Source organism: Amblyomma mixtum, chromosome 10 (genome assembly GCF_055824585.1).
Source record: "Amblyomma mixtum isolate Tamu chromosome 10, ASM5582458v1, whole genome shotgun sequence".
NCBI lineage: Eukaryota > Metazoa > Arthropoda > Arachnida > Ixodida > Ixodidae > Amblyomma > Amblyomma mixtum.
In genome coordinates this window covers 117,308,808-117,334,185 of record NC_143021.1, presented here as the reverse complement: position 1 = coordinate 117,334,185, position 25,378 = coordinate 117,308,808, and the positions used below count along the sequence as shown (strand labels likewise).

At 46.2% G+C, this 25,378-nt stretch overlaps 1 protein-coding gene across 1 annotated transcript in view; it reads left to right on the top strand.

Moving 5' to 3' along the window:
- Positions 1–25,378, top strand: part of LOC149326759 (ATP-binding cassette sub-family C member 1-like) — a 112,412-nt gene that overhangs the window by 52,387 nt on the left and 34,647 nt on the right. The window contains exons 11-19 of the mRNA XM_089563814.1: positions 482–685; positions 6,809–6,955; positions 7,614–7,698; positions 10,129–10,322; positions 12,566–12,742; positions 13,575–13,742; positions 16,566–16,810; positions 19,861–20,044; positions 22,765–22,981. Coding sequence (XP_089419940.1) covers positions 482–685; positions 6,809–6,955; positions 7,614–7,698; positions 10,129–10,322; positions 12,566–12,742; positions 13,575–13,742; positions 16,566–16,810; positions 19,861–20,044; positions 22,765–22,981 — 1,621 coding nt within the window. The remainder of the gene's footprint in view (positions 1–481; positions 686–6,808; positions 6,956–7,613; positions 7,699–10,128; positions 10,323–12,565; positions 12,743–13,574; positions 13,743–16,565; positions 16,811–19,860; positions 20,045–22,764; positions 22,982–25,378) is intronic.

Sequence of the window (25,378 nt, the reverse complement as noted above, 5' to 3'; positions counted from 1 at the left end):
TGCGGGCGGAACTTCACGCTAACTCAAGGTGTACCGAACGATAGCTCATGAAATTTTCTGGTATCACGCGCCCACAGGTGCTTGAGGAGTTGGAGGTGTTGGGAGAACTCACTGTCACCCAGTGCAGCCAATTCGGCTGATGATAACTGTAGTTCTCTTTCAAAAGAAGTTTGAGACAGTCTATAGAGTGTCTATAGACTTCTGTCTATGAAGTCTATAGACTGTCTATAGACAAGTCCTAAAGAAAAGTCTATAGGCAACACAAATGTCATAGACAGTCTATAGACAGTCTATAGATTTATGGCCATACACTTTTAATATACTTTTGTATATAGACAGTCTATAGGCTCTGAATAAACAAAAATCTATATATACAGGAAGTCAATAGAGTCAAAAAGAAGTCTGTAGACTGTGTATAGACCATTTTTATAAGAATTGAACGATATCGAACGTGCGTCTTCGCTCCTATGCGGGCTTGCAGGTTCAACTGATGCGGCACAAGGACAAGCGACTGAAGCTGATGAACGAAATGCTGGGCGGCATCAAGGTGCTGAAGCTGTACGCCTGGGAGACGTCCTTCCAGGAGCGGGTGCTCGCCATTCGCGAGGACGAGATGAAGTCCCTCAAGGTGCAGGCGTACTTCGGGGCGGCCATCATCTTCGCCTTCACCACCGCCCCGTTCCTGGTGAGTGGCCGCATCGCTGGTCTTGACTCCGGCACGGTTCGCAAAGGCTCCGCTTGAGGAGTACACTTTACTGCCTGAAGAATGTGTGGTAGCCTTCAAAAGTGCAATCCATTCGAGTGCATTGTATAACAATTGATAGAAAAGCAGCAGCAAGCCACCTCTTCAATCAACATGTGTACTGATTTTATTTATTTATTTTTACATACTGCAGCCCCTATTGGGGCTATTGCAGGAGTGGGGATAACAATTTCGAAAAAAAAATGGCAATGTACAATACACACACAAAAAGATTACATCTAACATGGTCAAATACATAGCGCGAACAATGTGTAGGCAGTAACTAACAAATTGAAGCAATGTACAATGAACACAACACAAAGAAAACATCATGTGGCACCGATAGCTGTTAAAAATGAGTTTAATGGAAGAGACCGCGTTATACCAGGAATTAAGTTCCAATGCTCAATAGTACGAGGAAAAAAGCTGTGTTTGAATTATTAGTATGGGCGAAGTATTGCTTAACATTAAGGCTGTGATGGCTCCTGGTTGATCGAGGAATATCAGGGGTAAGGTAGACATTAGGTGTGACATGATAAAGTGAATTTACTAATCGAATAACATTTTAAGAAGCTTTCGAAACAATTCAGGGGGGCACTTTGCTGGCCTAAAGTGCGGTGATGCGAAAGCCTTAAGCGCGGTGTTGCTGCTTGTGTCACTGATGTGTGGTTAAGATGTTCGATTCCCCCACTCGACCTATTTCCTACTGGTTTTTATTTGTTTATTTATTTATTTTACTTGGATCATAACTCATACTGGCCCTTTAACTCTTTCGCTACCGCGCCATAGGCCATCGATCGCATATGATCGATTCAAATCGCCCGCGCGAAAAAGCTCATTTTGGAGAGTCATGAACGTGCTCCGCCATCTAGCTAGCAAGCACAACAACTGCTCTTTCGATTGCAGCCTTGGTTTCAGTGTTTTGACATGAGGGGGCGCCGTAAAAAATAAAACTTTGAACGGCCGCAGCGGCGTCAGCCGGAGAAAATGGCGTCCGCGTCGCCGCGCGCTCCTCGAAAACGAAAGCTGACACCGAGTACGTCGGCCGGTTTCGGTTTCGTTTTTTGCGACGAAAGAAGCGGTTATTAGTCGGGCAACAATGTACAAACGTTGGATTTCGGTTTCGACAGCGAGACTTCGCCTCGGGAGCCTGGAACGTCAGCGCGTACTTGCATGTAAGTTCTGTTTTCGTTCGCTGTGGGTTTTCTGCGGTTCATACGGTTTGTAATTGATGAGAGTGGTTTATTTTTGTGCTTCAGGGTCTTGACAACGTATGGCGAAGGCAGTTTGCCAAATGCTCAAGGTAGCGTCGCGTTTTTCAACCAAGACTACAGCTAGGTGCCCATATCGGCACATCGCTGCAGAGCGGCGCTTGGAGATTAGCTCGACTTCTCGACTTTTTTTTTGAAGCTCTTCACGGCGGAAATGATGAAGACCATGTGCGGAAACACTAATAAGTATGCATGGATGAAGATTTTCGCCAAGTTCGGCATGACGGCTCATGGAAAGACGTGAATCTGTTGGAGATGCTGATGTTCATTGGAATCATCATATACAATGGAATTGTTGATCTGCCGCAACTTTATTTCTACTGAAATACCAGAATAATCTATTCTGGCCCTCTGCCATCAAAAATCATTTCTCAAAATTGGTTTTTCGCTTTTTTTGTTTATTTGTTTTTTGCACGTAACGGACCCGGATGATTCAGTGGCGGCAGCATCTATTGGCAACACTTGGAAAGTGTCCTGGCTTTCGAACCACATCGCTAAAACTTATTTCATTGATTCTGATGTTTTAGAGCTTGCCTAAAATGCCAAATTTTATCAGCTGGCTATCAGGGAGCAGCTCATTCAAGAAATCTCCGGGTCTGATGAGGAAAATGAAGTCCACGCCCCCAATCCTCCCATAGAATCCATTCAACACCAACCAAAAAAAATTAAAAAAAGAAGAAACTGCAAGCTCGGCTATCAGAGGACAAGGGAGGAACAAAGATAAAACCTTATGTGAAGCACCTGTCAGTCTACCTCTGCTTCACATCTTCACCCCTGATTGCTCTTCACAGTGGCACCACAGTCAGGACCCCTGACTTGACAGGCCATGGAAAGTGCAGTAAATTTTTCTCATAGCTGAAACTGTGAATAATGACAGCTATAAACATGTGCAACAGTTTGTATATTCCAGTTTTCCTCTAATCAAGTTCTGGCTTAGTGCAGCCGGTAATTTTTGTTTTTGCTATATACTTTTTTTGTGTTTTTAGCAAATTTCACAAATAAATGTTCATTTACTTTCGCACACACAACTCTCATGTTTGCTTCATTCAGAAGTGTAACTAATAAGCTACAATTTCATGCATTGCAATATGTGCTGGGTGTATTAGTTCTTGTGAAAAAAAATTTTCTTTCCGTACACTCCAAATCGTCCATTTTTCTGCGGTAGCAAAAGAGTTAATTGGTTGCATGGTTACTAGCCAAAGTGCATTTGGCCCCGTTTGAAATTCGCGCACTCTGACGTCACGACCATTTAGACCAGCTGAAAAGCGTGACATTTCTGTCGACAACTCCTGCTTACAGCGATGAGGCATTACAGGTTTCCGCCTTAAAATCAGGCGCTTTGCAGTGCCCCGTTGGGCGGTTGTGAGCGTAGCACGTACAGTTATGGACAAAAGTTTCGGGATGCGGATTCCTGTAAAACAACTTGCTCCTCCGTTGCTCCGGCTGCCACTCAGTTGGTATTAGTCGCACGGAGGGAGCACGCATGTCCGTTCCATGCTCTTCATTGACGTCTTTTGCTTGACCGTGCAGAAATAATTTTTCTTTTCGTGAACACGTATCTAGTAAATAGTAAATAAGTAAATTATCATTAATGAATCAGGCATTCTTGCCCTTTTGAATAACCTCAAAGTTACTACTAGCTCTGATCACCTTGGATTTAATAACAAAATACTAAAGAATGCCTCTCTAAACCTCTATCAAGTATTGACATCCCTTTTTTCACAATCATTATCATCTGGAACAATTCCTGACGACTGGCGTACAGCGAAAGTAATACCCATTTTCAAATCCGGAGACCGCACCATTCCACTTAACTATCGCCCTATCTCATTAACCAGCAACATCTGTAAACTCCTGGAACACATAATTCATACTCAAGTGATTAATTATCTAGAGGAGCATGATATCATTTTCAAATACCAGCACGGTTTTCGCAGGGGTTATTCATGCGACACACAACTCGCTGGATTTACTAACGACATATTTTCCGCAGTAGACGCTGGCTTACAGGTTGACGCAGTATTTTTAGACTATTCTAAAGCTTTTGATCGCGTTCCCCATCACAGGCTCCTAACCAAATTGACAAACTTAAATCTCCATCCCAACGTTATTTCATGGATAAAACAATTCCTCGATAACAGAAAACAATTCACCTCTGTCAACGGCTTTAACTCGTCTTCTGTCCCCGTAACATCTGGAGTCCCCCAGGGAAGTGTACTTGGCCCTCTGCTTTTTTTAATTTTTATTAACGATCTACCCAAGTGTGTATCGTCTCAAATTAGGTTATTCGCGGATGATTGTGTAATATATCGTAATATTAGTAATGAAACCGACCGCCATTCACTTCAAACTGATCTTGACGCTGTAACGGCTTGGTGTTCTTCTTGGCTAATGTCTCTAAATGCATCTAAAACAAAGTTAATGTCGTTTACTAATTGTTCCACTCAAATTGCTACAACCTACTTCCTCAATAACGATACAGTTGAACTTACAACAACTTACAAGTACCTAGGAGTTCACTTTCAGTCTGACCTAACTTGGCATTACCATATTAACACAATCTTAGCATCAGCAAATTGCGCACTCGGCCTTCTTAGGCATAATCTCAAACACGCGCCTTCACATTTCAAAAAACTTGCTTACATCACGCTAATCCGCCCGAAAGTTGAGTATGCTTCTGCCATATGGGACCCTCATCAAGCTTACATCATAAACAACCTTGAATCCCTGCAAAACCGTGCTGTTCGCTTCATCTTTTCAGATTATTCACGCTTCACCAGTGTCACAGCATTAAAACAACGTGCCGAGTTGGAACCGCTATCATGTCGACGCCATTTCGCTCGCCTAACCTTGCTTCACGAACTGTATCACCATCCCACCCTCCACGACGACTTCTTTTTGCCACACCCTGCAGTCTTTCCTCGCCGTGACCACGTTAACAAAATAAAACGCATCACATGCCGTTCATTGCTCTACGCGAAATCATTCATTCCTCGCACTATAATAGATTGGAATAACTTGCCATCACACATAGCTATTGAGGTTAACCCACAATCGTTTCAGCATTCGGTAAAGCAAACCATGGACTAACAGATTTCGTATTTTTGTTGCATTATGTGCATTTACTGAGTATTTTATTCTGCGTTGTTTGTTATTATTTGTGTACATTACTAGTTTTAATTCATTATTACGTGTATTTTGTTCAAATTCCTGTGCCATATTTTTATGATTGTATCGCCCCCCCCCCCCTCTATGTAATACCCTCGCACGAGGGCCCTTAGGGGTATTGTAAATAAATTTGTCCATGACCGTACATAGCATCGAGGAGCACAGATTCGCTCTTTTGGTTCCTTACCACTGAATTTAAAACCCAGTGCTTATCACTGAATCCCCACTCATTCATATATGCGATCTAATTCTAAGCACCTAGGTATTTCAAAACAAACAAAAATCGCAGAAATATCTGTACTTCACAAGGAGGCGATCAAAATCATTTATGTGATCACAGGCCCAATTCTGCTACACCGATTTTCTTTAAGGTCATCGAACAAGTTTTCGATACCCGACCTTAAATTCTGCGACAAAATCTACATTATCAAGGATCAACAGCGTGGTTTCCGAAAAGAAAAGTGGGGAAATGGCGCCGTTAAATTTAAAGGATAAAATAAGTGAAAATTTCTAGCAGCAGTCATATACAGTAGGAACAAAGGCCTCTCCCATGGTTCTCCAATTAACACAGTTCTTCGCCAGCTGCGGCCACCGCACATCTTACAAAAGAGAGCCTTATTGAGAACGCACATTATCTATGCTACTTTGCTTCACTTTTCAACAAACATGGAGTGCTAACTATTTCAAACGTTATCAAAACAGATAAGCGTTGGCCACTTTTGAACAAATTCCGTCCAATTCTTCTGCTTTTGTCTGGAAACACCTCTAAAGGCACAACCGTAGAATACGCTATAAGAAACGTGCACAAAATAAAAGGTGTGCACAAAAGATGGCACACAGGAAGTGACATGTCAAATCTTTGACTTTTTAAACATTCTCCCTACTAATACTCACAATGCACAAGCAGGTTTTGATGGCAACTGCTAAAGAGAGCCAAACAGCTTTAGTTTTTGAAAGTGATGTCTTTTTTTACATAACACTGAGAACCAACGTGCGGATGAGCATTTATTCAGGTTGCGCTTCCTAAATGCACGCAATGAGCAGGGATGGCATACTTTTTCCGTTCGAGATATGATCTTTCAAAGAAGCTTCACTCACATCTAACTTCAACTGTCACATTGCTCGGTGCAGTACCGTTTCCGGAGAGTGACAAATTTTCATGTAACAATCTTTGACTCAATAATACAACCGTAGACGCCGATTGCAGTCAACAGTAGAATGATTACTGTAGCACACACATCCCGCTATGCTTGGAAGGTCATTTTGTGTGTGTCCGCTGCTTTGATCTCAGTTTTAGGAAGGAATAACGGGTATTACATCAGCAGCCTATGCTCACACTTGATGAACCAGTCTGTCTATTTTCCGCTCATGCCATGTTTTTTTTCGCGATAAGTTTTACCTTGGGTACTGCACTGAAAAAAACAAGTGCTCCATCTATATTAGGCTGTGCTCCATCCCTATTAAGCTGTTCTATTCAACCAGGTAGGTACGTGTGTCCGAAATGAAACTTTGCTTCAACCTATTTCTGTGCTTGCCAGGCAAACACGGACATAGGCAATTCGGCATTTGTGCTTCCCTCTTAAATGCAATTGTGTATCTCTTTCCCCCTCAACTCGACTTCTCGCAGGTGGCGCTCGCCAGCTTCGCCGTCTTCATCGCCATCGACCCGGCGAACGTGCTGGACGCCAACAAGGCGTTCGTTTCCCTCTCCCTCTTCAACATCCTGCGTGTCCCCATGGCCTTCCTGCCCATGCTCATCACCTTCACCGCCATGGCGAGTGGACACACTAATTCACTCGGGGGTCGATTCCAGTCTACATAAGCCGAGACGCTTAGTCGCAACATTTTTCAAAATGTCACGAAAGAACGATGACTAATGAAGCTGTTTCGCTAACTAAGTTCAAGTGGGAAGGCTGCATCCAGAGTTTCACCCAGCAAATTTGGTTAATTAGATGAACTCACGCGTAAAATGAGCGAATACTTTTACGCTCACGTAACATGCTGAAATTGGTCTGGCGCTGAATTAGTAAAGAAAAAACGCTATGAAATGCGCTATGTTTGCTGTCTCTAAGCAAGACATGAGTTGCCCGGTAATAAGTAGTATCTACTACTGAAAAATGGTGGGAGTGATCGCAAGCGATTACGATAAACTACAGCGGCTACAACTGACGCATTAAAATTTTAATTACTTTGAACCGTCGTTTTCAGGAATGCTCCGGAGAAGGTAGCGCATTTCTAGGCTGGGTGATCGAAATGGAACTCTTGGAGGCGGCTGTGCGCAACGTGCGGATGCAGTAATGAACGATGTTTAACTGTCGGTGCAATAAACGCTGTCGAGACAATAGGCGAGAAGATTTTGATTTAGACTCAAAATTAAGTCAGGTTTTGTAATCCCCACACTGCTTTCGACTGAACGAATTTCCATACTGCAGTTTCTAGTGTCCCTGGGGCGCATCAACAAGTACCTCCGCTCGGACGAGCTGGACCCGAATGCTGTGAAACACAACGCGGAAGAAGGTTTGTGCGCTTGGCTCATTCACCATTTCTATACTGAGTGCGCCATGGAGGCAGAAACGACCGGCTCTTATTAACGCGATATATAGTGTTAACGGTCCCGTTCAGCGGTAACCTCGGCGTCGTCGGCGTGTCGAGGAAAGGGGCGGCCCAGCTATCAGCCAGGTCACATGACCTTGTTACGCCATCAAAGCCATAGAGTTTCTTACTATTACCTAGAGGGAAAGCCGGCGGCGCTGCACTTCAGCCACCACGGACGCTCAAAGCATCATGGTACGGTGAGCTACTTGGTGCGAGACAGTTGTATTTTTTGGGGAACACGGAGCGGCACTACTGAGCTGTTTCATTCCGAAAACGCTGTTCGTGTGTGCGCAGACGACTTTCGCGCGAACGCAGTGTGCAAAAACCATAGTAGTGAAAACGCAACGACACACGACTCCAATAAAAGGTTTCACTTTTCCGAAATGCCATTAAAAAACCTCCTACAGTATCTAAGCGACAATATTTTTTTTTGCAAACATATTTACTTTTAGAAATGCGCCTGTTAATCGCAAAATATTAGTTTTTGTAGTGTTCACTACTTTCCCAGTAGGAGAGCTAGCCATCTCTTATTTTGGGTAAACTTTGCATTTAGATGCTTTTCTGCTCGTTTGTTGCAATTTATAGTCAGGACATTGAATGTTAGAACATTCGTAGTTATCGAACAGCTTTATTTTTCTATTATTTCTTGGCCAAAAGTTGTGGTTCTGCAGTCGGTAGCTCACCGCCCCATGATGCTTTGAGCGCCCATGGTGGCTGAAGTGGTCTCGAGGGGCCTCCATGCAAACTCCCATAGACGGGTTGTCAGCTTTCCCTCTAGGTAATTGTAAGAAACTCTAGGATCAAAACCTACCGACCGGATTGTTAGAAAACTGCCCCCAGTTCCAGGTGGCAGTGAAATTAATTATTGGTAACGACAGGCTGCTCTGGAAGGGCCCAGGTTGCTCTGGAAGGGCAACCTGGGTCGCACAAGTCCCATCGGTAGCTGTGTTTTAAATAACCACCTGTTGGGGCAGTGGCGAATTGCTCAACCACTGCACCACAGTGCCTGGAGTGGCATGGAGACTCCTACCAAGCTATGAAAGTGATTTAGAGTGACCAATCCTGCGTATGTAGTCATGTAGGAGCCTGGACGACAAAGAAGGAGTACCTGCGGGGGAGGGATCTCTGATGCCGTGAGATTTGTGACGCTTATCACATTAACAGGGAAGGTGATAGCTGTGTCAGCACATCACTTGTCCTGACCAGAAAAGAAAAAGATGTATCTCAGAAGCAGTTTGCTACATTTTGATTAGTTTGTGCTCGTTTTAACCCAGTGTACGCATGTGCCAACTAAGTGTTTTTAAGTACCTGTTTGTCGTCGTAAATCTTCAGTTGATGTAGTCGAGGGTTTGACGGCATACCGTCTGGTCAGGAATCATGGTGATGATGATTGCTGGACACTGGCCAAAGGCAATAAAGATGGAAAGACGTTCCGGGAGCGCTACGGCTCCCTTGTTCACTATGAAACAATCGGCGCACGGATCCGTCCTTTTGTAGCACTCAGTAGCGTTTTTAATGATTTAGCATAGATAGGATGTAGAGTCCTGTTTAGTGTGTTAGACGATGTCTGTATGCTAAGCGACTCAAGATTCTGCCGTGCTGATGTGTTCTTTTCTGTTGTCAATATCTTTACTTGATCCCCGTTAATCTCGTGGCCAGATTCTTGCACATGCTGTTTAGCTGTTTACAGTTGATGTTTAGCGCTCGTCCTGTCTCCTCCTATGTCTTTGTCCTAGTTTTACGAGCTAGTCTTTTAATTAACGATGACACAAGAACTAGCCCAGCTTTCCGCCTTGATTGATCTCTAATGCTATCGCTTTGTACTCTTAACGTCGGTTAACCGTTGTGTGATGGTTAAAGAAAGAGGCAGCGGCCATGTCTACGCATTGATACTCAAAGAGGACTCCAGGCCACTGAAGGGACCAATTACCGCTATTGCGTCATACCCTTAAGGAGGAGCCTTAGTGCCTCCTCAGTTTTTGTTAAGCATTACTAATGTTTTGTTGCTAGGGCCGCAATCAGTGTGAAAGCGAGAAACTGGTCATGGATCTTCCTCTGCGTTGTCGTCCTTCTGCGCTGAAATAACTTTATATGTTGGTACATTCACAACTAGCCTGGCTTTCTTTTTTTTCGTTATGAATAATACAGAATGGGATGGTAACTGCTGTCCTCACTAGAAGCAAGAGGGCGGCTTACCCATCATAAATATATTCTATATTATTGTTAATCCGCGTGCTCTTCCATGACCACCTCGGCCCCACCTCTTGTTTCAAGGAAGTGTGTGGGACCTATTACCACTTCTGGAATTATGACCCTTTCATTAAAAAAATATTACGGTTGCTCTCGCTGCAGGCGATCATTTGGTGATGAAGGATGCCAGCTTCGCATGGTCTAAGGACTCCCAAGCCACTTTACATGACCTGAACATCAGCATCCCCAAAGGTTCTTTGGCCGCCATCGTCGGTTCGGTTGGCTCCGGGAAGTCATCCATGCTTTCCGCATTCCTTGGCGACATGGTTAAAAAGAAGGGGACCGTCAACATCAATGTAAGTTAACCCTTCGGATTTGTTAGTAGCACTCTAAACCCGAGCCAGCCTACATATCAGTAAAAAGAGGGTCAACTGTCCTCTAGCGCAATCCCTTTTAGGGGCCGGGTATATGCTGCCTAATTCCAGGAGTAGATTTCCATTGATGGAAATTTACGGAGGTCTTGGAATACTGGCCGTTGAGTGTGACAAAAAAATTCCCTCTTCAGATCATGCGAAGTTCAAGCGGTTACGAAGGGTTCAGTCTCCTCAGTTTGCTAACCTCAACACCTCCGGTGCCGCGTTCAAAAGCCTCCGGCCATTGCTAACTGCATCAAGTTGCTGTGGTTTTCAGTGGGAAGGTACAGTCTTTGTCAAAAGTTTAGAGCCCAGGGGGTTTGCTTCTAAACCTCGCAGTGGGACTCGTGTAACATTCGTGGTAGTCCTACCCATTGGAGGAGGCAGGGCCAGAAATCTTCTAACCTTCAGCAAATTTGGAGCGCTGGAGATGCATTACGAACCAGACAGTGTGGCTCAGAAGCAAACCCCCTGGGCTCCAAACTTTTGACAAAGGCTTTACCTCTGTCACCAAGAATAAGTATTCCGTAAATTTGGTGATCGAAATCCACTCCGGAACTTCGGCAGCATGTCCTGTCCATAAAAGGGAGTGCGCTAGAGCAGAGCTTACTCCGTTTTTACCCCCATACAAGCTTATTCGAGTTTAGAGTGTAGAGCTTTTGAGATGGCTTAGTTCATTCGAAGTGTTACGAGCTTACACGGGATTGCTTGGCAACATAAAAAGAAAGGAGCACGGACACCGTGTTTCATGGTCGCCAGCGCCACTTCTCGGGATGGCGGCTAGGTTCATAGTGCTTCATGTGCTAGCACTTTCAGTTTTTCTCATTTTCGTGTTATTCTTCTTTTGATTTGTTTCTGTCGTTCGGCAATGAACGCCTTCATCTGCTAGGTCTGCCCTCGAGCGGGTCGTTTCCTACACTCCGGTTTTTGCCCCGCAGTTCCAGCTTGTCAGTTCTCAGCTTCACTGCTTCAATGCATTTATCCACATTGGAAGCGGCTTCTTATGCGACTAGCATAAGCGCGGGACGAAGACTTAATACTCGCTTAATACTCGCATTTAAATTGTAGTCTCCTTTACGAGATGCCCTCTTATTTCCTTTGCCACAACATAGACATAGACATAGGCACCGCCACATAGACATAGACGAAGTTCATTACTGAAACTGCAGAAGAACCGAAAACTGAGTGAGTTGGTGCCCACTGAAGAGGCCAAAACAGCGCAGCGACGACGGACGAGATAGAAGAAAGAAGGACAAGCGCTCAGTTAGTCAGCGCTTGTCCTTCTTCTTTCTTCGGTCTTGCCCGTCGTCGCTGCGCTGTTTTTTATCTCTTCATTACTAGAAATTTTGCGTTTGTACAACACACGTACCAACGGTCTAGATAAAAGCCTTCGAAATTTATGAGCATGGTTTTTCTTATCATTTGAAAGCACCATAAAACCTCCGACAAGAAGAACGCAGCATCATCATCAGCCTGACTACGCCCACTGCAGGGCAAAGGCCTCTACCATGTCTCTCCAATTAACCCTGTCCTTCGACAGCTGCGGCCTTGTATCCAAGCAAAGTACTTAATCCCATCCGCCCACCTAACTTTCTGCCGCCCTCTGCTGTACCTTTCATCTCTTGGAATCTGCTCCGTTACCCAGCGGTTATCTTGCCTTCGCATTACATGCCCTACCCAAACCCATTCCTTCCTCTTGATTTCGACTAGGATGTCATTAGCCCACGTTTGTTTCCTCAACAACTGTGCCCGCTTCCGGTCTCTTAACGTTACACCTATCATCTTCCTTTCCATAGCTCTCTACGTTGTCCTTAACTTAACCTGAACCCTTTTCGTTAGCCTCCATGCTCCTGGCCGATAGGTGAGCACCGGTAAGATACAGCTATATTTATACTTTTCTCTTGAGGGATACTGGTGAACTGCAATTCATGACCTGAGAGAAGCTGACCTATGCGCTCCACCAAATTCTTGTTCTTCTAGTCATTTCCCTCCCCTGATCCGGATCAGCGATCCCATATTCCCTTATTACTTCCAGCCACCGCCTTTCTTGGTTTCAACATGCTCTGCGAAACTTGTGTAGCCTCGTGTTCTTGAAATAGTGGGCGAGTCGGGCCCCCAGACAAAAGTGCTGGTCTTCAGCTGTATACGACAGTGGACAAACCCAGAGCACATTCCTGCGCCCCCAGGGTTCCGTCGCCTACTGTCCACAGCAAGCGTGGATCCAGAATGCCAGCGTCAAGAGCAACATCACTTTTGGCGAGCCCTTCGACCGCGACCGTTACGAGCAGGTGATAGAGGCCTGCGCTCTCAAGCAAGACTTGGACATCCTGCCCGGCGGTGACGACACGGAGGTTGGAGAGAAGGTAACTTCCCTTGCGTCCCTTGTTGTGCGAGAAATGTTACTAACCTAAGTATACGTCCTGAGATGAAAATACTGCAAAGTGTGTCTTCTAAACAGTCATCCTTAGCCTTATCCCGCGGAATCCAGTCTTTTGGCACTGTTTATTCTGTTGCTTCCAGATACTTTAGGGACGGCGAGCTTTTCATTTTAGGGTGCGCATGCTGAAGTCCCTTTAATGTCCGTTTTATTAGACATAATGCAAACTTTATTATTAGTATGATACTTGTCTTTCCATCGTACTTAATTTAGAATGAACAGAGAAAGTGCATCTTTTGAGCACGGAGCCTATTTTTCGTTTTGGTGGTTAATATGGTGAGAGAGATATTACCCATCAACTATAAGATGGGCGCCATTAATTAGCTTTTAGGTATGACATCAACTTACCCTCTTCTAGTCTGCGCAGGATATTTCTGCGCTTGTGACTATCCATAAACTTAAAGCCTTTTTAAAAACCTATTGAAAGGATGGAAAACAGGCTTTAAGAACTTCTCCTATTTCACAAGCCAATGAAATGACGTGTATTTTATCTCTTAGCGACGCTTGGAATAGTGGGTCAATGCTAGCGAATCGGATTGCCAATGCCTGTGAATGGGTGTGCCAACGCTTGGGAAAGAGTGTACCAACGCCTGGGATTGTTTTCAGGTCCAATGCATAAGGACAGTCTGTGTACTCTTGCAAAGAGCTAATAATATATTAACTAGCATTAGATAACACTGGGGTGCAAAACAAAGCTGGCTGGTGACACTGTGGCACGACAGCGCAGCAAACGGCCTTGCCATTCCTCACGTCTGCAGGGCATTAACCTGAGTGGGGGCCAGAAGCAGCGCATCAGCCTCGCCAGGGCCGTCTACAGCGGCTCGGACATCTACTTCTTCGATGACCCGCTCAGCGCTGTCGACTCGCACGTGGGAAAACACATCTTCGACAAGGTCATCGGCCCCAAGGGACTCCTCAGAAAGAAGGTAGGCGCAGATCGACCAGCTTACGGGCAAATCGCTTCGAGTAACTCTTCTAAACTAGGACGTGCGTGAGGTGTTGTATAATATTTGCCGTGAGCATTCACAGCGTGCCCAGTGCGACTGGAAACGCGCAAGTTACGGCAAGAGCTCCCTTCGAGATCTAGCTGCCAGCAGAAAAATTAGGGCTTTCTGGAGTGCATGCCATGGCGCCATGGTATTGATCAGACGCGGGAAATGCATTGTAGTGGACGGCGTTGCTTCCGCGGTTGTACTATGCGTGACAGTGCCTTCCCCAGGCATGCAGGCAGAAGTACGTACCAGCCAGGGAACTAGCACATGCCTGCAACACTCTTGAGAGAAATGGACAGTATAATCTTAAACACTTCATGTTCTTGCTATTGCGTTCGATGCACGCAACTGCGGCAATACTATCGCATGCAGCATTATGCACGTAGTGCCATCGCTTGGATAACTGCACTGGTAAGTACTTTCATTGCATTTCATTTCATTTATTTTCCTTAAAGGCCCGGTGAGGAACATTACATAAGGGGTGCGTACAATATTCGTTGGCGGCAAGTGTTAACAGGATGGCAAATGGGCATGAATATTATCAGCCAAGGTCGCGGAGCACATGATGGCTGCAATGTCTCTGGGAAGGTCGTTCCAGTCCACAATGGTACAGGGGAAAAATGAGGCTGCAAAAGTAACCGTGGGGACACGTGGTCGGGAAACTTGGAAAGGATGACAAATACTCAGCACGGATACATTCCTTTTGATCGCCTCTACTTGATGCGTGTAGTTCCCAGTGGAGAAACGACTTCTGCCCACTGGTGGCCCCGAGTGGACCTCACCTTCGAACGGTGGCTTCAACGGTTATTCCATGACAGACCGATATCTCAACAAAAAGAGGCAGCTGCTGATGCGCCTTGCAGCTTGGGGGACACGTGGGGGACTTGAGTTGAGGGCCAAGGGTGTCGTTCTCTGGATTAAGAAGTATGAGTGGCACAATCTCTAAACGGAAAGCCCCCCCCCCCCCCCCCCCCGTTGTTTTTTTGGCAACAAATTTCAAGAGGCGAGGTGTAACGGGATCCTTCAACCCACTCCAATTTCGTGAGAGATTTTCAGTTTGCAAGCTGACATGAATAACTGGTGATACCCGTATTGATCGCCGCGCATGCCAACAGGTACCAAATTTTACGGACATTTCGTTGTGCACACATTCGTCGGAATGTGCTGTAAACAGGGCTTATGATCACAGAAGCTAGGCTGCTTTTGATAGTGATCGTTTTTGAACTTCATTACGAATTATTTATCAGAAGCAGCCCTTCGTCAAACTCATCTCGCAGCTTATTCCATCCTCATGTAGCTGAAACGTGCAAGAAAGTTTCGTATGGGTTACGCGCACTAATTAAAGCCCAAAGCTATTTCCCAATAGAAACTTTATTATCCCTTTACAACGCATTCATCCACAGCCACTTAAACTACGGTATCTCATCTTGGGGTAACGCCTATGATATTCATCTCTGGCCTTTAATAAAACTACAAAAGCAAGCCATGCGCATCATAACCTATACCCCTCGGATATCACCGTCACGCATTTTGGTCATAGATTTAAACGTTCTACCTTTCTCGGCCCTTTATTTTTACAACACTAGGTATCCTATTCTTTAAGATACTTCATCATCAGCTCCCGCTAAGCATATTTTCTCCCGGCACGACCATAAGCAACTTCGTCACTTGTTTTGCGCTGCGTAATAACTTAAATTTTTAGTATCTAAGGTCAGAACTAACTACGGGAAACAATGCCTTCATTCTTCATCCATATCATTTTGGAATACTTTGAACTTAGACATCAAACAAATCAATATGCTTTCTTTGTTCAGGGTCAAATTAAACTTTTTCCTCCTTAATGTGGGATTTTTTGTTATTTATCCTATGTATCGCGGCATTGTGAGTGTTTTATTGTGCAGCTCCTGCATTATATTGTTTGTATTTAATATATCGGCAACTCAAATTACACTGTGTATCTATTTATTCTTTGCGTCGCTAATTAATGTGTTGTGTATTTCCTATTTTGTTGCTTATTGAAATTTATTTTTGTGAGAGGTCCCGCCCGCGGTCTTGTACCATGAGACCTCTCGCTGTATGCGCTTGTAACTCTGGATTCGTTAATAAACTTTAAACTTCAAACTTATAAATTATATGATGGCAAAAAATCATGAACCTAATACAACGCTTTTTTACAATCATTCTTTTGACTGTGTATTGAATAATATTCGCTTTTACAGAATTATACCTTTATTTCGGAGGTATGTTACTGCGTTAACCCTCCCCGCATGCACTGTGCCCTGCACTACAGAGAACGTTGTTCTATTGAATAAGTGTTCTGTTTCTTACTACGTAATTGCCAATATTCTTGCTATGAAAGCAGTATGATGTTCATGATTTACGCAGAATTTGTGGCCTTGGCTCACCGCTCACCTCCTGAAACTTAGTATTCGAACTGTGCAATTACTACCCGGAAGTCCCCCGTGCTTGCGTCTCGGTACCTCCTGCACTGGGCTCATTTGTGCTGGATTGAACAATCCATGCTAGCAGCGCATTAAGGAAGAGGCACAAGAACAAGAACTATGACCTCACCTAACCTAACCTAACCTAACCTAACCTAACCTAACCTAACCTAACCTAACCTAACCTAACCTAACCTAACCTAACCTAACCTAACCTAACCTAACCTAACCTAACCTAACCTAACCTAACATAACATAACTTAACCAACTATCTCAACAAGTATTGGACTGAACAGTGCACACTGTCCGCACGCAGACCCGCATCCTGGTGACCCACCGACTGGCCGTGCTGCCCCAAGTGGACACTGTGGTCGTGCTGGGCGACGGCAAGATCAGCGACGTGGGCACCTACGACGAGCTGCTGACGCGGGGTGGCGCCTTCTCCGACTTCCTGGTGCAGTTCCTGCAAGAAGGCGAAGAAACCGAGGGTGTATCCGAAGAGGACATGCAACTGCTCAAGGAGATCGTCTCCCAGGTCGGCGCCTCCACCGAGCTGGCCAGGTTCGTGCGTGCATTCGGTGAAAGCACGGCTCAAACACCGCTCAAACAATAATAATGCTGAAATCCCCGCCACAAACCAAACGACAGTTCTGTTTAGAAGTATATTCTGCCGATGCTCCTTTTGTGCAGGAAACGAGGTCAAAACAGCTAGCTGAAGAAACTGGACGACAGAAATAGAAGGACACATCACGAACACTTTTTTTTTCATACACAAACAAACAGAAACCAAAGAACCGCAACGGCGCCAGACAAAAGTTAACAGCTGTCTAAGAAGGCTATCGCTTTAGCCAACAAACTGGCAGAGAAAGCGCTAGCACAATCTGTGCCTCTTTTTCTGATTGGGTTGTACCCCGTGATTTTTCAAGGTCTTCTAGTGAAGCAGGTCTGGCTCACACGCGCCTTCTTGGCAATCACGGCAATGCAGCGTGAGGTTGCTCTTGGGGGCCGAAGGTCTTAACAGCTCAGCACCCTCCCTCAGACGGTCGTCCTGTATCCGTCCACACATGCTGCAGTTGCGATGGCGTGTCCTCCTATCGCTAAGTTGGCAATCTTTGCATTCGGGTGCGGGTCTGGGCTTGGGCGCCTACTACTTCACCGAGGCGGCGTGCACTCTCATGCTGTCATTAACACACCGGCCGGTTTGGCCAGTGTACGACAGGCCACGTGGTAGTGGAATATTATACACCACACCTTCCTCACACGGTATGAAACGAGTCTGGTGCTGTTTACGACATTCCGCCTTCTTTCGTTCACCTCCGTTTACTGGTTGGCATACTCCGGCCAGCTTGTGCTGTGCAGAGAAGACTACTCGAACACAAAACCTTGCTCCAACCGTCTTCAGTTTGTGCGCTAACGCGTGGACTCAGGAAACCGCCACCACCAGACCTTTCTTCTTTTCTTTTGTGGTCAGTGCAGCACGTAATTTGGCCAAAATATTTTCAGACAGGCTGCGAAGAATGTGCTCGGGGAACTCTGCCGATCTGAGCCGGATTAGCTGGGCATAAAAGCTGGCTTTCAGTTCACGGCGACAGGATCTGCTGAAGGCATTCTTAGCGCTCGTTGTCTGTCCTTATCTTTCTGTCGTCCCGTTCCGTGCGCTAGCTGTTTTCATGGATAAAGAACAGGTCCAAATTCGCACGTCTTAACGAGGTCACGTGGTTGCCGATGTAGCTGGTCAGAGTCGTAGCCGAAGTTGATGCCCACCAGGAAAGGAGTGTGTTCACCCTGCCTCTTGCATCTGCTTCCACGTATGCTTAAGGCTTTATCGTCGTCGGCGCCGAGTGCGGCTGCGTAGAAATGTCGCCTGCAGTAACGCCGAAAAGTTACCAGCAATGTGGACCCTTGCTTGTCGCTGCAGCCATGTTACTCCGACAAGTGACATGCAGCGGCGTTGAGTGGTCCACAAAGCATAGCGCTTTGTAAATCAAGGCCTGCGCGTCATGATGTATGGGTGGAAGTTAGGAGCGTCATTTATAATCGGGTGGCGCCAGTTACCACCATGATGGGCTTTTTTCTCCCCTTCAGTTTCTGAAAGCCATCCGAAACCTAATGATGTTATCTACAAATTTACCATTTTTCTAAATACAATTTTTAATTCTTAACTTGTAACCTTACGTCACCGCCCTGCTTTTGAGCAACAACCAATCTTCCAATCGTTTTTTGCTTACTTCTACCGCAAATTCACTCACATGACCATTGTTCTAAACCTTAGGGCCTCAGGAAGAGTTACTGTGCCTGCATCGACATCCGAATGTAGACTGCCACAATCTGTTATAACATGTCCTATTTTTTTCTCCAGACTCACCACACATCGCCCATATGTCACCTACTACGTTAAATTTCTTTTTGTGGCTTCGCGTTCTAATACACCCTGATCTAGCTTCAAAGAGTATCATGGAACGATTCCTTCCTGATCTGCCTATTGCAGTATTTATATAGTTCTACAATATGCTTCTTTTCCATTGAATTCTTCCAATTTTTACCAGCCGCGTTTTTTACCTGTCGTTTGATGCTCTTCCTTTCTCCGTCCTCCTGTCTTGCATACTTATTCGTTAGCTTCCTAGCTCTTTTCCGGCATTGTGAGTAAACGCTCTTTCTGTATATGTGCTTAACACCTTAGCCGCCCGCCCATTATCGTCCACTTTCCTCGGAGTTCTTTGTATTATCATTTACTCTGAGCTTACCGTGCTTCGAACGATGCCCAGCCCATATCCCCATGTACTGCCTCGTTTGTGGTTTTGCCGTGGGCACCTAGTGTTCATCTTGCGACAGCTCCCTGATTTACTTCTAATCTTGACTGAACTTCTGCTCTTAAGCACAGAACCGCATTCCGGAAAGTAAGCCCCGACACCATTATTCCTTTCAAATACGTCTCAGCACTTCGTATCTTCCGCTTGAGTAGACGAAGTGCACGAGAAGCAGCGCACAGACAAAGAATAACACGAGACAGGCGCTTCTGGTGTTAATAGCACCTGTCTCATGTTATTCTTTGTCTGTGTGCTGTCTTTTGTGCGCTTCATCTACTCAAGCTATGCACCAACTTGCCTCAAAATGTGTTCTACTGTCATACCTTCTGGTTTGGTTTGGTTTATGGGGTTATCGTCTCAAAGCGACTGAGGCTAAGAGAGACGCCTTAGTGAAGGGCTCGGGAAATTTCGACCACCTGGGGTTCTTTAACGTGCACTGACATCGCACAGTACACGGGCCTCTAGAATTTCTCCTCCAAAGAAATTCCAGCCGCAGCGGCCGGGATCGAACCCGCGTCTTTCGGGTCAGCAGCCGAGCACCATAACCGCTGAGCCACCGCGGCGGCCTGTCATACCTTCTGTACCCCCATAATGCCTCATGCTTCATTATCGAGGCATCTCTGTGCCCTTTCGTCCTAAAGTCTGCTCGTGCTTTTCCATACATTCCTGTCTTTCGTTTACCCATGCCCTTAGACATTTGTACTTTACCAGCCTGGGTATCTCACGGCCTTGGAGTGCAAGTGCCGTCTACAATGACGGTGCGCCGCCTGCATACCTAACTTGCTACCGCCCGTGCACACGCAGGCAGTACTCGAAGATGAGTGCCAACGAAAGCGCCGCCACGTCGGAAACCCGGCGCCGCACTTCTTCGGCCCGCAGCGCTGGCGAGAAGTCCGTCCGCACCAAGGGGAAACCGGAGAGGACGGGGAAGGCGCCCACGGCTGCCGGAGCCAGGCTGACCGAGGCGGAGAGCGCCCAAGTGGGATCGGTGAGCTGAAACACCCGACTGCGGCGAGCTGCATCGAGCTTGAAAGGGGTTGGGGCAGGCGCGGACGTACACTTATAAACGCACGGATACACGCTATAGAATGCACTAGCTGGGATGCACTGTCTTTGCCATAGGTGAACTTTTACCACTTCTCAAGCTGTGAGGACCATTTTAACCGCCCAAAAGAGGGTAGCGCTGCTGCAGCTGAACGTCACGCAGGGTATACGCGCAGCCAGCGAAGGCTGGCGACCGCAGCGTTGCCGCCCTATCGCAGGCTTGGTTCCTCCGTGGTCAGTTACCTAATACAAATGGCCGGTATGCTTTCCACAGACTTCATATAGAATATATTGTTTTCTTGTAGCTGCTAGTCTACAGATTATATGCGCAAAAGCCCACTAATAGTGTATACCGATAAATATAAACTGCATATACACCGTCTAGAGGATTTGTATTGTCTATAGGCTAGTCTTTATGATTTTTTTTACAGTCAGTCTATGAACACCACCGAAAAATGTGTATGAACAGCCTATAAACAGTCTAAATAAATTTTTCTAAGGTTTAAGGCAGCCTGGTTACCTATGCCGAAAACCGCACTGTGCCCTAAATCTACGAAGGAGCAGACAAGTTAAACATCAAGTAGGTGACGTGCCCTAACAACCAGCGTTCTCGTTCATCAGCGCTTTCCGTCCGCATTGAATGCGATTTACATAGAATTCCTTGCATGCGATCGAAGAAAGGTGTGGCTAAACTGTTCGTCTTGTCGCATAGGGAATCTCACGACGCCCAGGTGCGCCTACATCCGTCTTACGCCGACTTTAAGGCACCCTGAGGAGAACTACGCTGCAATTTAAAATTTGTTTATTTGACTTTCTGTGGCTCTGTAGACCTTCGGTAGCAAAACGGGCATTCATTTCTGAGAAATTCGTAGTTGAAAACGGGACATTTTTTCCCCCATTATATTTAAAATTGAGTCGTTGATTACATCGAAATAAATAAGGACTCCGTGATTGGCGAAAAAAGGTTGAAGGCGGTGTTTGCTAGCCTCAGAGATTCGCACTAAAAATAAGGTTTCGATGCAATCGAAGTTAGCTTGTGAGTACTTTCTGCCACGGTGAAACATGTACTTCATTTTTCTTTGTCATTTATTGTTCAAAAAAGCTCAGGGCTAAGCGGGTATGCACTTTTGTCATTACGAAGCGGAACTCACTTGCCGTAGGCCAACATTAGCTGGTCATCGCAGTTCCTTCAATATGTTTCCAATACTAAAAAAAAAAAACTTTGCACAAGGTGAATAAATGAATTGCTTTGTATGAAAAGAAATGAAACACATCTGTTCATTACAACGCCTGTCAGAGTTGAAAGTGGCCAGACTCGCGGACGAGCCGCACGTTGCCGCAGGCTGTCAAGCGACGCTCTCCTCCTGGCGCCGTGGTACTGGGTTCGATTCCCGACCACGTGTCCTGAATCTCGATTGAGGTGAAATTTAAAAACCCAACCGTGCTGTCTGATAAGGGCGGAAGCAACGCTCGGCACGCTAAGTGCTACATCTGCACCAAAAAAATAGGCGTGGTTTAGCTCTGGCTAAGCCTTGTCAGTTGCGTTAGCAACAGCTGCATGGCTACGCTTGTAGTTTCGGCTTGGGGTGTAACTAGGTGTTTGGCTGTATAGTAAAGACATAGTAGGATACAATGTTTCTTCGGCACGCTGTCTCCTCTGAATTCTGTTCTGTCGAAGTCTGGCTTTTTCCGCCGCACCATCGGCCCATTTAACTGCAGCATCGGCCCGCTGTGTCTCGAGCCTTCTTGTACGTTCTTCATCCGTTTCCCGAGCACGTCGTTGGCGCTTGGTTTTATTCCGACGATCTTGGGAACTCATCCCGGAATCTTCTGTAGGCGTCATCCTGGTCTCACTCTGAGAAGTAGAACGACTCCTTCTTACCAGTAAGGCATGTTGACGGGCTAGTTGGTTTTCCATCTTGAAACTTGGGAAAAAAACCCACCTAGGCGCAAAGGATTTCACGACATCTTCTAACCGCATCTTGGTTTCGACGCCTTTCGAGTCGAGCTTGGGAACTCATCCCAGAATCTTTAGTAGGCGTCAGCCTGGTGTAACTCTGAGAAGTAGAATGACTCTTTCTAATCGCATCTTGGTTACGACGCCTGTCGAGTCGTGCAGTGTGTTCTTCTGTTGTCTCTCGAGCTCGTTGTCTCTTTCTAGCTTGGTCCTGTCGCCATTGCCTCTCCTTAGCGCTCTCCACAACGACAAGATTCCACTGAGGCGAAGCGTGCATACACCCCCGCGAAGAGCCACCCCCTCACCCTCTACCTCGGCGGAGAGCACGCATCTGGCCAAATCCGGCGGGAGCTAGCGACTACGCGCGCGGCAGCGGCACGACGCCGACGACGGCGACGCCATCTTGCGGAACTCGGCTGAAACGGTTGCTAGGCGAGGGCTGTTCAAGGCCATTCGTGCCTACCGACCGGCCACCGGCTGCGCGACGAGGCGAAAACCTGGTGTAGTGTTGCTAACGCAACAGAAGATCTCCGCTGACAGTGCCCGTGCGTCGTGTGAACCGCACAAGCATTGTACAAGTTCCCGCATTCTTTGTCGCTCGGAGTCTGGAGCAGCGTTCTGCTCTAATCAGTGAGAAGAAAACTCTTGCATGAACGAAAGCCGTCGGTGTGGTGACAGTGTTCGTCTTTTCCCTTCGCTGCATGCAGGTCAAGTGGTGGGTCTACCTGGCCTACATCAAGGCCATGGGCAAGTGGCTGACGGTGGTCACCTTCATCTCGTACGTCATTTCACACGGATTCAACATCATGGGCAGCTACTGGCTCAGCCTGTGGAGTAACGACGCGCTCGACCCCGTGCTGGCCACCGACCCGGAGCAGCGAAACTACCGCCTCGGAATGTACGCCATGTACGGCATCGTGGAGAGTGAGTGCTCTTGCCACCCCTCATTCCAAGTTCCATGGCTCATTCAGTCTCCGCTATGAGGCTTCCGGAGAAACGCCGCCTGGGGGAGTTTCAGTTTTGTGGTGCGGGACTTGGAGGCCTCAAGGTAGATCAAGATCAGTTTAGGATAGCATACCGAACCACTGAAAGGAAAGTTATAATGTTAATGATCCTTGCTATGAGAGCCAAAGTGATCAGAGTGGGTTAAGGAATGTTCTCCTTTAAATGACAACCTGGCTGAAGGTAAAGAAGCTAGTTGATATTTTTGGAGGGAGGGAGGGGGGGGGCGAACAGGAAATAACGCTTGCTTTTTCCGGTGTTCTAATATAAGCGCAGCGCAGGGTCGTGGTCAGCTGCGAAGGCGAAATCAGGAAATATGCTGAGATAAATAAAGGGTGTTTAAGTCGAACGGAGGTTACTGGAGGTCTGTGGGAGGGACCTTTCTTTCGCAGGGAACTTGACCTGGCTGATGATTGGATTTACTACGCCGCCAGCGTGTTCAGGCGCTGTCATTTTATCCACGCACTGCGTTTGGTGTTGACAGACATGTCAAGAAAAAAAAAAGGATTCGAATAATTACTATGCTGCACACTGCGCGATAGAAATCCTCTAAGCTGCCAACTTTGTTTAGTAGAAGTTTTGCACGTGCATGCACCCAGAAGAAACCAGTCCTCACGAACCTCTAGTTCACAGGATGTTTAGAAACAAATGACCGAATACAAACAAATCTAACATGGCATAAAACAGCGCGAAGAGACGGGATGAAAGAAACGACACAGAGAGATTCCTGTGCCTACTTCTCTTTCGTGTCCCGTAGCTATGCGCTATTTTCTGGAATGTTTACCGTTCCGTTCAGTTATTGATTAATTTGCTCTCGCCCTGCCATAAGCTTGCTGTACCGGTTAGATCAGTTGGTAGAGCGACTGCTGTGGTGAAACGGTTGTCTCAGATTCGAGCCCCGGACCGGGACGAATTTTCCTTCAACTGCGAAGTTTCTGAGAAAGCTGTGAAGCTTTCCTTCAATAACACCATCTGCCGGGCTAGTTGGTTGCGATCCATATGTATCAGCAGCGCGAACACAACACAGGAAGAAGAAGGAGAAGGTAGTACAGCGCTCTGTACTATCTTTTCCTTCTTCTTCCTGTGTTGTGTTCGTGCTGCTGATACATAAGCTTTCCTTTGTGGCCGTATGGCTGCGCTTAGGTGGATGTCAATGAGTAATCACTCCCTTATTTCCAAAGTTGGGTTGGCGACGGGTCCTGCGGGTACTGCCTGTTTCCGCCGCTGTCACTTTAAGAATGGGCCTGAATCAGGATAAATCAACATGACGTTATTTTTAGGCTCCGTTTCTGTGGGTTGTAAAAAACTTACTCCCTTGCACCCGTAAATACCTCCCCGGCATGAAGAAGTAAAATATTCAATTTATATGGAATAAATAAAACCTCCTTTTGAGCGTGCGCTACAGGACAAGCCATTAACTCCCATTTGGGTGTTTTTTTGTTAACATTACATGTACCAGCGCAGTGGCGCAGCGGTTCCCCGCTGCACCGCTGCCCTGGCAGGTGGCTGCTTCAAACATAGCCACCGATAGGGCTTGTAAGCCACAGGTTGCTCTTCCTGGGCAATGCTGTAGAAGGAGTAGTTCCCGCAAGCTTCATTTTCGCACAGATAATTTTTTGGGAGGCCGCATATTTTGCACGTAGGCCTTCTGTTGTCTGCGTCATTTTATTAGTCATTTTCATTTTTCCCGAGTGAGTCTTCGTGTGGCGTCTCCCTCTTCTTCACAACAGGTGGTGAGGGGAAGGGCAGAGGGGCCATGGGGACGGTTTACAGATGGGAAGTAGAGAGAGGCGAATCTCTCTAGACACCGCCTAGCAGGTGGACGCTTCACAAAAACGTCAACGCTGCCAGTCAGTTTTCGCTTTTATGGTCCTTTTAATGCTATCGCAATAAATGTAGTTCTATTTGAACGCATTTATTATGACTAAAGCATACCTTTGCCTTATTTATTCGTTGTTATTTGTAGACATGAACTAATCCTTTTATCACGCAATGAAACAGTCAGTCTTTTTTAGTTTCATCTGTGAGAAAGCAGATGAAAGTCTGCTTGACATACACGGGCATCTTAGATTTTAACCATCGGTAACCATCGGAGCGTAACGCATGTCTCCTAACCTATTCAAGTTTATTGGAGGTTCTTTGTAGTACATATCCATATTTCACTTTCGTGCTCAAGTATCGCGCCTGCAAGCATCTTGTGGTGTGTATCTGTTCTTTGTCCGCCGTATTGGTTTGCGCTACCCCTCACGCCATGGATCGCCGATACTGACTTGCTTAAGTTTCCACCCTTGACACGTATCTCGTACGCTGTTGGTTTTG